Raw genomic sequence first — 13,463 nt, forward strand, 5'->3', positions numbered from 1 at the left:
CATGGCTATATTTCTATACAGGTGATGCAAAGCTCAAAGGGTAAGTACCTGGATGGAGCCATGAGACTATTCATCCTGGAATCTCAGGTTCCCACTTCTGGTTTTTCAGTCTCAGACTCCCACTGACCCACTTTCCCCATTTCTTTCTCTTTACCTGGGACTTGGCATCCTCCTTCTGTCGCTGAAGCTGGAAGACGCCCTCTTTGGCAGAGATCAGCTGGTTCTGAACATTATCGTTCTCTTCCTGTAACTGTTTCGTCTGAGACTCCATTTCTTTTTTCTTTTCCAGCAGGAGAGCATTCTGGGATCAGAGCAAAGAAACCTCAGAAATGAGAAATCAGATATAGTGGGGCAAAGATTTGTATTTAACCTGAAGTTTCCTCTTGGCTATTTAAAGGGAAGGTTGTCGGGGGGTAGCTTTTAGCCCTTTTCCTACTGGCTGGCTGTTTGACAAACATACAGGATCCTCCACTACCTTCTAACAGAAACAAGTCATGTCTGTCGGCCATGTCTTCAGGATCCTCCCCTACATTCTGAGCAAGGGCTGAAGTCATGGCTATCTAACATGTCTGCAGGTTGCCACCCCTCCCTCTTGACCAAGAATACAAGTCATTGCTGTTAAATAAAACTACAGGACCCACCCGTCCATCTGACCAATGACACATGTCATGGCTGTTTAACATGCCTATGGTATTCTCCTTTCCCTTCTGACCATGGACACAAGTCCTGGCTGATTGATATGCCTACATGACCCTGCCCTTTATGGTTCTTTGACATAGCTACATGATCTTCCTCTTCCTTCTAACCAAGGACATAAGTCATAGCCCCTTTATTGCTCCTTGATATACCTACAGAATTTTTTCCTCTATTTTGACCACGGGCACACATCATGGCTGTTTGACTTGCCAACAGGATCCGCCCCTTCCTATTGACCAAGGAATTTACCTTCTTCTTCCTTCTAACCAAGGACATACATCCTGGCTGTTTAATGTGCCTACAGGATCCTCCCCTTTATTGCTCCTTGATATACCTACAGAATTTTTTCCTCCATTTTGACCAAGGATACATGTCATGGCTGTTTGACTTGCCTACAGGATCCTCCCCTTCCTATTGACCAAGGAAATTACCTTCTTCTTCCTTCTAACCAAGGACATACATCCTGGCTGTTTAATGTGCCTACAGGATCCTCCCCTTTATTGCTCCTTGATATACCTACAGGATTTTTTCCTCCATTTTGACCAAGGACACACGTCATAGCTGTTTGACTTGCCTACAGGATTCTCCCCTTCCTATTGACCAAGGATATTACCTTCTTCTTCCTTCTAACCAAGGACATACATCCTGGCTGTTTAATGTGCCTACAGGATCCTCCCCTTTATTGCTCCTTGATATACCTACAGGATTTTTCCTCCATTTTGACCACGGACACACGTCAAGTCTGTTTGACTTGCCTACAGAATCCTCCCCTTCCTATTGACCAAGGAAATTACCTTCTTCTTCCTTCTAACCAAGGACATACATCCTGGCTGTTTAATGTGCCTACAGGATCCTCCCCTTTATTGCTCCTTAATATACCTACAGGATTTTTCCTCCATTTTGACCAAGGATACACATCATGACTGTTTGGCTTGCCTACAGGATCCATCCTTTCCTATTGACCAAGGAAATGACCTTCTTTTTCCTTCTAACCAAGGACATTCATCCTGGCTGTTTACTGTGCCTACAGGATCCTTCCCTTTATTGCTCCTTGATATACCTACAGGATTTTTTCCTCCATTTTGTCCAAGGACACACGTCATGGCTGTTTGACATTCCTACGGGATCCTCCCCTTCCTTCTAACCAACGATGCAAGTCATGGCTGTTTGACATGCATACAGGATCTACCACTTCAAGATCCTGTGTTTTTTTCTCTTGAGTCACAGGCTGCCTGACTGTCTCGCTGTTATTCACTTTTCTGAGCACTATTTCTATCATTTTTTTTACTTTACTAAAAAATATTCCATTCTTGACCACTCTACTGTTTGCTTTCATTACTGTATGTGTGTGTGCAGTTGGCAGTTGCTTTCACATAGGGAGAGTAAATAAGTTCAAAGTATGATATTCTATAAAACAAGTCAGAGATGGAAAAAGGCTTTGTTTCTTTGCCCGTTGCTGAAGGGTGGTTTTCAATTCTTATGTGTGAGCGGAGAAGTAATAAACAAAGAATGTACTGTTGTACTGGGGAACGTCTGATTGGATAATCATGTGCGCATGTTAAACGACCACAATCCAAGCCAGAATTTCAAAGCATGATCCTCTCCAACTACCACTATGTCCTGACATTCTATAGTTGAAGCACACCTAGGGAGGCATAGACTGAATATGCCTGTGGTATTTGATATCGCCATGAAGGCTCTGTAGGATCTCACCTCACTCCGAAGGCTCTGCAGACATGGAGCAAATTGTCCTCGGCTGATGGTTAGGTCACGATTTTCTTCTTTCAGTGACTTCATCTCCAAGGTGATAGCCTGCTCTACCTGAGAAGCCTGAGTGTGGAGAACATGAAAGACACCAAGGCAGGAGATGTGAATCCGAGTGGTCAACTGCTCCACATGCATGGAAAAGCTTATGTCATTATTCCAGCTACATTCATGTTAAAAACAAAATGGCTGATATAACAGAGATACTATCTCAAAAGGTTTGTGTGCCAACCTATTTACCTATAGGATTGAATGTTATAAAAGCTTTATATATCTCAATATCTGGGGCAGCCATGATGGCTCTCATGCTCAGACCCTAATAAAATGGTGACCTCTAGTGGCAATATGTCATGAAACTTGACTGAACGTGGATTGGTCTTTTTTTCCCACTCCTAGTAATAAGGCAGCAGTAGCTTTCCTTGTCTAGTCTCGTTAACCAGAGACATGTCACTATAGGTTTCACAGTCATCATGTTGTTTGGGAAAACAGTGCTCTCCTCACCAGACATCCCAGAGAGGAATCAGAGAACACTGACAGGATTACGGCATTACACAATAATAGGATTGGGAAATTCCATAAGAAAGAAGGAGGGAGGGGGACGTTTACTGCCAGACGTGTCATTGTCTGAACTGTCTGTTTTTATGTTTGCAATCTGGTCATACTTCATTCTCACAGTTGGGGCTGTCTCTCACTCACAATATGATCTTGTTGAGTCTCTCTTGATCAGTCTCTTCCCCCATGTGTCTTACCTGCGCTAACTGTTCCACAAGCCTCTGGTTCTGTTCAGACAACTCTTGCACAGCACTGGCGGACTCTCTCCCGCACTCCCTCTGCTCAGACAGAAGCTGTTGCATCTGCAGTCTGGCCTCTGCTAAGTCGCTTTCCAGGTCTGCCACTTGTGCTCTCCACTCGCTCTCCTGTACCTCCATCTTTAGCCGCATATTGTGCTTTTCCTGTTCTATCATCTGCAAGGCAACAGCGGTCACAGGCATTATGATTTCACATTTGAAGTTACAGTATCATCCGCAACCTCTCAAGTCAAGTCTTTGCTATCCTAGGGTACATATCATCCCTACCTGAGAGGGAGGGAGAATGTACAAACTCCATGCTGATGGACCTCTAGTTGGAAATGAACCCAATACCTGAGCTCAAAGCAGTAATGCTAACTACTGGGACTTTTGCCACCCTATTCAACAGATGAGAAGTAGGATGTACCTTGTCTACAAAAGCTTACAATTTAATTGTCTATTTACAGTCCCTTTCCTTTAGTCTTCCACGTCCTTCCTCAGGACATTATTATTCTATTCTATAGTCAAGCTTCCATAGTTCTTATCCCTTATTAATGGTTCTTTAACCATCCATTATCGAAACTCACCTCCAGGGTCTCTCTCAGTTCCTCCTCTAGAGCATCTTTTGCTTTCATCAGCTGGTCATTTCTCTCCAGTAAAGCCTTTCCCAGTTCCGCCGCTAGGAGCAGATCCTTGTCCTTCCTCTCCAACACCAAGCTCAGATCTTCATCTCCATGTTCCTCTTCGTCCTCCCCCATGTACGAGGGGCTTCGCTCCATTAAGAAGGGATAGAAATGTTCCTCCATGCTTGGAGAGGTCAGGCCTCCGTTCCAACCCATGCTTCCTAGATACTCCGCTCCCCCCTCGTGAGAATCTGCTCCACCTGAGGTCATTAATAGGATGAGGGGGCTGCTGAGTGGAAGGAAGAGGAAGACGCGGTGAGGGGAGTCAAGTCAGGAACCATACACACACACATGTGGGTTTTTAATGATCACCACATACACATAGGGCATATTATATTAATATAAAAGAATGCTCATAGCTGATACAGTGAGTCATCACATAACTTTATACACCCTACCAAAGGAACGCGTGAAGTATTTATTTTTTTAAGAAGAGAGGAAATTACGCAACTCTCTATTAAATACATTTATCACTGTCCATTAAATGACAGGTGCACATTTAGAAAAGTGCTTACCTTATCCCTCCTGTGGCAGTGGATGGCAGACTGGGCAATCCAACCCTGATGCCTGTAGACATTAAAAACATCCAAGACTTAGATAGACAGGAGGAAGGAGATATTCCTATGGGCCTCCTGACTGGTTACCAGTAGAGGCAGTTCCATTTTAGATGATGAAGCACGTTGCAGGACGTGAGGTGACTTGACCTGCCAAAAGTTGACTACAAACTTAGACCAGCTGCATCAAGTAGAATACACAACCCATAATGATGATGGACCTGCACAGAGCTGGGGTACCCAGACACCTTATCCTGGGAGCCATTTTGAATTTTGTACAAAACAAATAAAAACAGCCATCCAGAAAGAGACTCGTTTGCACATCGTGTGACCTGAAATGTTTGTTTTCCCCTCACAGCAGCAAATCCTCGAGCATGTAATCTCCTTAGCCCGAAGCATTGTCAGAGACACAGCCCATCTTTTATAGGATTGCCACGCTGAACCACGGGGATATTAACTTTCTCCACACAGCAGATGAGAATAAGGGGATTTGATGATTATATATCATCAATGTGCCGGGCAAAGAAACAATATCAGGGCTGGGACCTACTAAGGCGGTATTTCTCAGCCTTTTCCCCTGGGGACCCAAATAAGCCCAGAATTCAGTTGTATGACCCAATAAATTGGTTTAAAACCAGTTGTGCACCTAATTTTATCACTATTTTCTGTTGTAGGAAGTGATTATGAAGAACAATCTATAACAGCAAGGGGGTCCAAACTGGGTCCTGACCCATAGATTAAAAAACCCCTGTGCAATGGTATTCTTTTGGTCATCTATCTGCCCAAGACTCCTCACTTTTTTTGTTTATCATTATAATGCTTATGTATTTTTTGACCCTGAAGATGTTACTTATTTAATTATTGACCCGTTACATGAAACAAGCCTGAACCAGCACTGCCCTGTCTTAAAAGACCAGCAAAGAGACTGCAGAATAAGAGAGAAGTTAACAGAAGCAAAACAAAACCCACAGTAAGCCCAAAGTCTGATCAGATCTTTAGCCTAAGAACAGAGTGCTTGTATCAGCCCATTGGTGCCAAATAACCAATCATAGCCCTTACGTGGACTGTCAGCCTACAAGAGGCTCTTTTTGGTAGTACACCTATTTTTTTGCAACCAAAACTTGCCATGAATTCGGAAATAAAGACCTCCTTCAAGGCCACTGGGAGCAACATCCAAGGGGTTGGTGGGCATCATGCTGCTCACGAGCCACCGTTTGGGCATCACTGTTCTAGTCTAATCTAGACTAGCTACAAAAAGTACTGAAGAAGCAAATAATAACCATACCACCCAACCAATTCCACCATTTTTTTTTATACCTGATCGTTCACAAACAGCCGAGAAGTCTCATTCTAGGCAGAACATTCAAAGTATCTCAGATACTGAAGGCTCTTCACAGTTTCTGGTCTTCATCGTCCCGTTTTCCTGAGCTCCATCTCTGTCATAAAAGAAACGTATTTTAATACTGGATATTTTTTAATACGGATTATGAACGTTTCACCATAGTCAGCTTCCTTAGCTACAGGTTGATGGGCACCGCTTGGCACTGCCACACAGATCAAGCCAAAAATACATTCCCTTGTGTCATTACTACTAGGGCTGGGATTTTCCATTGCACTGCTAGTCTGTGATGAGAAGAAAATCCAGTTGCGTAGCAACTTTCTTTACACCTGGCTAGTGAACCATGGCTCCATTTTTTCCACTGTGCTCTGTTGCAGTATTTCTGAGAGAAATTTTGTGAGAATTGCGGTGAGGTTTAAATGGAGTTGACTCTCTGCAAACAACTTCATAGTTTAAGAACCCCTGGACTGTTGGGTTGGACAGTTCCAATACACGCTCATATCAAGATCTAGCAGGGCCACCTTAAGGTCTGGAGGGGGCCCAGTCAAAATAGACTAAATGGGGCCCAATATTTATATAAAGGAGGCCTGTAAAACCTGTGGACCTTCCGCTATTGATAAACTATAACTGAAAGCCTTAGTTTGGGCAATACCACTCTCTAGAGCAGGGGTCTTCGAACTTTTCAAGCAAGGGGCCAGTTCATGGTTCCTCAGACTGTTGGGGTGCCGGACTATAATTCCCCACCCCCCGCTGAGCTGCATCCTCTCTCTTCCAGCTCCCCCCACACCGTCCATCCTCCCTCTCCCCCCTCCCACTTCCTTCCAACTCCCCCTCCATCCATCCTCCCTCCCTCTCCCAGCTCCCCACTCTCTGTTGGGTTTGCTCTCTTCTAGAACCCCCATCCGCTCCCGCTCCATCCGTCCTCCCTCTTCCAGCTCCCACTCCCCGCTGAGTCCTCCCTCTCCCAGCTCCCCCCTCCCAATCCCCGCTGATTCCTCTCTCTGCCAGCTCCGTCCGTTCTCCCTCTCCCAGCTCTCCCACTCCCCGTTGAGTCCTCTCTCTCGACTGCCAGGGGTGAGGACACAGCGGGGGCCGGGTAAATTACCCTAGGGGGCCGGATCCGGCCCGAGGGCCGTAGTTTGAGGATCCTTGCTCTAGAGCTCTCTTACCACGTGAACAAGGGACTGCCCCAGTTTGCCCTCTGGAGGGGCCACAGTCAAGATAGACTAAATGGGGCCCAATATTTCTATAAAGGAGGACTGTATAGCCTATGGACCTTCTGCTGTTGATAAACCGTAGTTTGGGCAATACCACTCCCTAGAGCACTCTTACCATGTGAACAAGGCAGTGCTGTATAAACATATAACAGTCGTTAATTGAGTATAGAAAGGAACTATAAAGCGTAGAGGCGCTCCCTCATAGGAGGGCATGCTGTGACATTTATACATAGTTATGTAAAACATTCCACAACCACGTGGGACAAAAGATTTACAGGTGCCTGTCAGCTTGTCTGATGTAACCACCCATGGTCCGTGCTTTTTAGTTTATCCCCGGGCTTTATCTCTAGGTGGGACTGTTCCTAGCATATTCTCCTGATCTATATTAGATATATTGCATAAGAAACGTTACAAGTCGAGGAATGTTTACCTTTGGTCAGGTAGGTAAACAATGGGATAATGCATGAAATGTTTCCATTGATTCTAGGAACCAATCAGCAGGTAGCTTAAAGGAAATCTATACCCCCAAGCAATGTAGGTCTCTATAACAATATATTGCACAAACAGCTCATAGGTAACACCCTGCTTCATCCAAACAAACCATTATCACATAAATGTATTTTTTAGCAGTATGTGCCATTGGGTAATCCTAAATAGAAAACTGCCATTTTAAGAATGAAGGGCCACCCCCTGGGAACAGTGCACACAAACAAGCCAAGGCATACATACATGCTAGGCCCCATCAGCCAATGAATGGACAGAGTTCTGTATTTTGCTCCCACACTATTTCCTGTTACAGTTAGAGCTGCATCACTTCCCGTCAGGTGATCACAGCCCATCACAAAATGGCGGCTCCAGGGAAAAGATGTAAAAGGGCAATATTTACTGATATATATATTCCAGTTTGGGGAGATTCTTTAATAGGTCACTTAATATGATATAAACAATCTGTTGGTTAAGTATTCATTCTGGGGGTGTAGTTTTCCTTTAAACTTGAATGCAAACAGCTTGGTTGCTATGGGTTACTAGACCTTAAGTAAACCTTCCGTTAACCCCCATAATGGGGATACCTATTGTAGCAACTTCTTTATCAACTGCCAGCCTAGTACAGAGCTCCCATCAGCCCTCAATCCCTCTGAAAACCAGATTAATAATATCCCCGTAAGCTCCCATCAACGTCGGCCAGAAAGAACAAAATGTTGGCTTCCATCCAATGCAAACTGGGATAATATGGTGCAACCAACATATAGGGAGGCTGTGATAGGATATCTAATCGCCTGCCTTGGCTGAAATGGTATATTTCCCTGTTTATATCCCTGGGACATTCTGTGTTGGTGACTAATGCATTTTGTCTTGGTTTCAGTTTATTTACTGTTCCTTTTTGAATGACTAAAACACATTCCCACTCTCTCATCTCCTACAGATAAACAACCAGTGTAAACCAGTGGGCCTCTATTTATAGCTGGGATTATGTTTAATGTAGGTCATAACTTGTAATATGCGCTGAAAACCCATTGGCGGCACGTTATATACAGTTACTGCTATAGTCAGCGCTACCTTGGATTATCTGTAGAGAAGGCCCAGGTCTTTGGGGCAGGTAAGGGGACGAGAGATGCCTAATTGGCTCCCCCAGCTCAGGGTAGCACTGTATTCATGGGCGGAGCAATAGGGATAGATAAGGGTTGGGGGTAGGATATTACAGGAAGGGGTCAGTATCACTTTAAAGACTAATCATGTTCTTACTTATTTCACAAGTCTAACAAAATCACGGGGCTCCTCACAACAAAATTTTCTGGGCACGCCCTGCCCCCCAATGGCACCTCCCTCAGTGACCCCTCCCATCAGTACAAAGAACACGCAGACATTGGTAGCCAGGGGTTAAGTTTTGCATTGGTGCCAGGGCAGGGACCCCCTAAAACATTGCTAGCCAGCCCAGGGCCCCCTAAAACATTGTTGGTCCCCTCCCAGTGTCCTCATACTATGGCCTGCTCCCCGCTGCTTTCTACTGCTCCCCCCAGCATCCTCCAGCCCCCCAGCAACTTCCAGCTTCCTCCCGCTCCCCCCAGCATCCTCCAGCTCCCCCCAGCAACCTCCAGCTCCCAGCATCCTCCAGCCCCCCCCCCAGCAACCTCCAGCTTCCTCCCACTCCCCCCAGCATCCTCCAGCTTCCTTCCGCTCCCCCCAGCATCCTCCGCCTTCCCCCCCAGGGACCTCCAGCTTCCTCCTGCTCCCCCCAGCATCCTCCAGCTCCCCCCCCAGCGACCTCCTGCTTTCTGTGGCTCCCCCTCCGTCCCCCGGCTGTGTCCTATGGCGCCCCGCTGCATCTGCACACTTTTATAAGGTTGCACCCTGTGCATAACGTGTAAGCACAGGGCACAACCAACCGAATTACCCGCTGGCCAGGACAGGGCCCATATTCTTTAAAGGGGGCCTGAGCTAAAAAACTGTATCACGGCCGGTGCCCCTTTGATGCGACAATCGTCCGGGCCCAGGACAACTGTCCCCCCTGTACCCCCCCTGATGTTGGCCCTGTCTGGGTATAAAGGGTTTGGGAGGGTGCAAGATGTTAAAAATTGAGGAGATGTTTTTAAAAGCATTACAGACGTGTTCTTCATCAGGAGTTTTGTTGGTATCCCTTTAAATATAAGTTCACTACAGTGTAACTTATCAATGTGCAGCCGCACAGTTCCTGGAGGAAAGGCGATAGGCCGATTGTATGAGCAAAGACATAAAATGCAAATCCATAACTCCGGCTATTCATAGCTCCGGCTCCGGAGTCCAAAGGATGAATCAGGCCGTCGTAGCGTCTCATAATACAAGAAACACCCAGAACAAGTGACAAAACACAGCTCTGATGTCACTCGTGTCCCATGACAGGAACATAGAAGCTAAAAGTGGAAAGACACACGTCAGTCAAGTCCTTCTCTCCAGCCAATCAGCTTCCAGGCCTGATGCTTTCTCCTAAGCCCCGCCCCTCACCGAGACACATGGTATTAATAGCAGCCAACGTGTTGAAAAGTATGAGACTCTTTGTTAGAGCTCTCTATTGTGCCGGGGTGTTATAGGGTTTAAATGTCATGGGAATTTATCAAATGTATTATTTTTACAGTAAAAAAAAAAACTAAAGAGAACAAAAGGAATTCTGGGAATTAATTCCATTACACTGATGAGCCTCAAGGAAAGCGAAACCGGTCTGTAGTTGGGAATCTGATCAGCTATTATCCCGGCTTCTGCTTTAAACCCAGTGGGTGAGCTTTAGCCTATAGGGTAAACCCATGGAAATGGGAGGTTCTTGGAGCTTGTTAGGAATTCATTCCCAGAATTCCTTTTGTTTATTTATATCTGTATGAGGCAGTCTCCTCTACCTTAATGATTTGTTTGCACCTAAAGAGGAAACCTTGATTTTTCAAGGGATTTCCTTGTGTCCTCTATTGGGGGAAGAGAGTTCCCCTTGCATAAAGTACAGGTATGGGACCTGTTATCCAGAATGCTCGGGACCCAGAGTATTCCAGATAAGGGATCTTTCCATAATTTGGATCTCCATAACTTAAGTCTTTAAAAAGTCTTTAAATATTGACTAAACCCAATAGGGCTGTTCTGCCCCAGTAAGGGGTAATTATATCTTAGTTGGGATCAAGTACAGGTACTGTTTTATTATTACAGAGAAAAGGGAATCATTTAACCATGAAATAAACCCAATAGGGCTGTTCTGCCCCAATAAGGGGTAATTATATCTTAGTTGGGATCAAGTACAGGTACTGTTTTATTATTACAGAGAAAAGGGAATCATTTAACCATTAAATAAACCCAATAGGGCTGTTCTGCCCCAATAAGGGGCAATTATATCTTAGTTGGGATCAAGTACAGGTACTGTTTTATTATTACAGAGAAAAGGGAATCATTTAACCATTAAATAAACCCAATAGGGCTGTTCTGCCCCCAATAAGGGGTAATTATATCTTAGTTGGGATCAAGTACAGGTACTGTTTTATTATTACAGAGAAAAGGGAATCATTTAACCATTAAATAAACCCAATAGGGCTGTTCTGCCCCAATAAGGGGTAATTATATCTTAGTTGGGATCAAGTACAGGTACTGTTTTATTATTACAGAGAAAAGGGAATCATTTAACCATGAAATAAACCCAATAGGGCTGTTCTGCCCCCAATAAGGGGTAATTATCTCTTAGTTGGGATCAAGTACAGGTACTGTTTTATTATTACAGAGAAAAGGGAATCATTTAACCATTAAATAAACCCAATAGGAAAAATTAGAATTATTTGCTTATAATGGAGTCTATGGGAGATGGCCTTTTCGTAATTCAGAACTTTCTGGATAACAGGTTTCCAGATAAGGGATCCCATACCTGTATATATTTATACAGACTGTTCATTTCCTCTGCTCTAATGGAACTAATGCCAGCATCTCCATCTAAATTCCCTCCTTTGTACTCTGTCGGCCATAACATATGGTTTGTATAGAGCAAAACCCTACTGAATCCTACACTCGGGGCCTTAGGGACATTTCATTAAAGAACGATGCGTGGCCTCTTCCGTAGGAGGAAATGAGAAGCCACTTGGAAGTCATGACCTGTATAAAAGCATAAAAACATGGAGCTTGGTGTCTTTATATTCCCATTGGTGACTCCTTAATACCCACGTTGCTTCTATATAACCTTCCCAGCCCCACACCGACTCCCATAGCCTAAACTTACATACAAGGGTCCCAGGTCAGGGAAACCCTACATAGCCTAGATCACCTTGCAATCAACTTTCAGTATGATGCAGACAGTCATATACTGAAGCAATTTACAGTTGGTCTTCATTTTTTTAATTTTTGTGTCTTTTTTTAATTGGTTGCTGGTTGCTGGGGTTCACTTTACCCTAGCAACCAGGCAGTGATTTGTGTGAGAGACTGGAAGGTGAATAGGAGAGGGGCAGAATAGAAAGATAAGTAATAAAGAGTAAAGGTGGCCATACACGAGGCGATTTCGCTCGTTGTGCGATGAACGATTATATCGACAAACGATCGTATGGCGATCGAGTTCCCATACGATATGCCATCCACGGGCAACGATAATTCGGGAAAGATTTCGTCGCATCATTATCGTAAAATACGTACGATCGTACATCTACGTACGATTGAATGTCGTTGACTTCCGCTGCTGGCAATCGTGACATGCGCAGAGAACAATCGTTGAAAGACAAATGTCTGACACTCACACCAACTGGCAGATTTTATCGTTAAACGACCAAAATTTTTAAACCTGGCCGATCGATTTTGGGGACGATAATGTCGGCTCGTTTAGTGGGCCGACGATCGTTCGTACACCACCAACTATACGATAACTTAACGATAGCATCGGATTGTTCGGGAATCGGTCGTTTGTAAGTAAAAAATCGGTCCGTGTATGGCCACCTTTACAATAACAATAATGTTGTAGCCCCATCAAGCAATAGTTTTCTGCCACAGTCAGAGCCCCCCAGCCCAGCAATCAGACAGCAATTCAAACTGTCAGAAAGAGGCAGAAAAGAAAAAATAAAGACCAACTGAAAAGAATAGGACATTCAAAAATATACTAATACACTAAGGGGCTGATTTACTAATCCACGAATCCGAATGGGAAAAATTCGGATTGGAAAACTAACATTTTGCGACTTTTTTGTAGTCGTTCCGACTTGCGCGAATTGTTGCGACTTTTTAATAGCCATTATGACTTTCGTGAATTGTCGTGACTTTTTCATAGGCATTACGACTTTCGCGAATTGTCGCGACTTTTTCGTATTGAGCGCTCGGAAAAGTCGCAAAATACCGATCATTACGAAAAAAAACGCATTCATACGCTTTTCGGACGTTTGTGGATTAGTAAATGTGCCCCTAGGGGTTGTTCACCTTTGAGTTAACTTTTAGTATGATGTAGAGAGTAATATTCCGAGACAATTTGCAGTTGGTCTTCATTTTTTATTATTTGTAGTTTTGTTATTATTTCACCTTTTTTGTTCAGTAACTCTTTAGGTTGAAATGTCAAGTTATCTGGTTGCTAGGGTCCAAATGACCTTAGCGACCAGGCATTGGTTTGAATGAGAGACTGATATATTTATAGGAGAGGGCCTAAACAAAGAGAAAAGTAACAATAACAATACTATTGTAGCCTTACAGAGAAATTGTTGTTTGGCTGCCGGGGTCAGCGACCCCCATTTGCAAAGACGAAGGCAAATAATTTCAAAACTATAAAAAAATAAATAATGAAGACCGAAGAAGTTGCCTAGAATTGGCCATTCTATAACATACTATACGTTAACTGATAGGTGGAATCAACCCTTTACACCCCCTGTACCCCACACAACACAGAAACCCCTAATAGACCTATCACTGTAATCTGTTCCTTCAAAAAGTATAAATAAATCCCATTTTATATGCTG

General features: G+C 44.1%; 1 protein-coding gene across 3 annotated transcripts in view; it reads right to left on the reverse strand.

Moving 5' to 3' along the window:
- bicdl2 (BICD family like cargo adaptor 2) overlaps positions 1-13,463 on the reverse strand; it is a 33,019-nt gene that overhangs the window by 4,402 nt on the left and 15,154 nt on the right. For 2 of the 3 annotated variants that reach the window (XM_031892597.1, NM_001004934.1), the window contains 6 exon segments: positions 5,803-5,921; positions 4,447-4,498; positions 3,836-4,160; positions 3,210-3,425; positions 2,410-2,526; positions 155-301 (listed from right to left, as the gene is read on the reverse strand). In XM_031892597.1, the coding sequence (XP_031748457.1) occupies positions 155-301; positions 2,410-2,526; positions 3,210-3,425; positions 3,836-4,141 (786 nt within the window). In that variant the 5' untranslated portion in view covers positions 4,142-4,160; positions 4,447-4,498; positions 5,803-5,921. 3 annotated transcript variants of the gene reach the window in all.

Source organism: Xenopus tropicalis, chromosome 9 (genome assembly GCF_000004195.4).
Source record: "Xenopus tropicalis strain Nigerian chromosome 9, UCB_Xtro_10.0, whole genome shotgun sequence".
NCBI lineage: Eukaryota > Metazoa > Chordata > Amphibia > Anura > Pipidae > Xenopus > Xenopus tropicalis.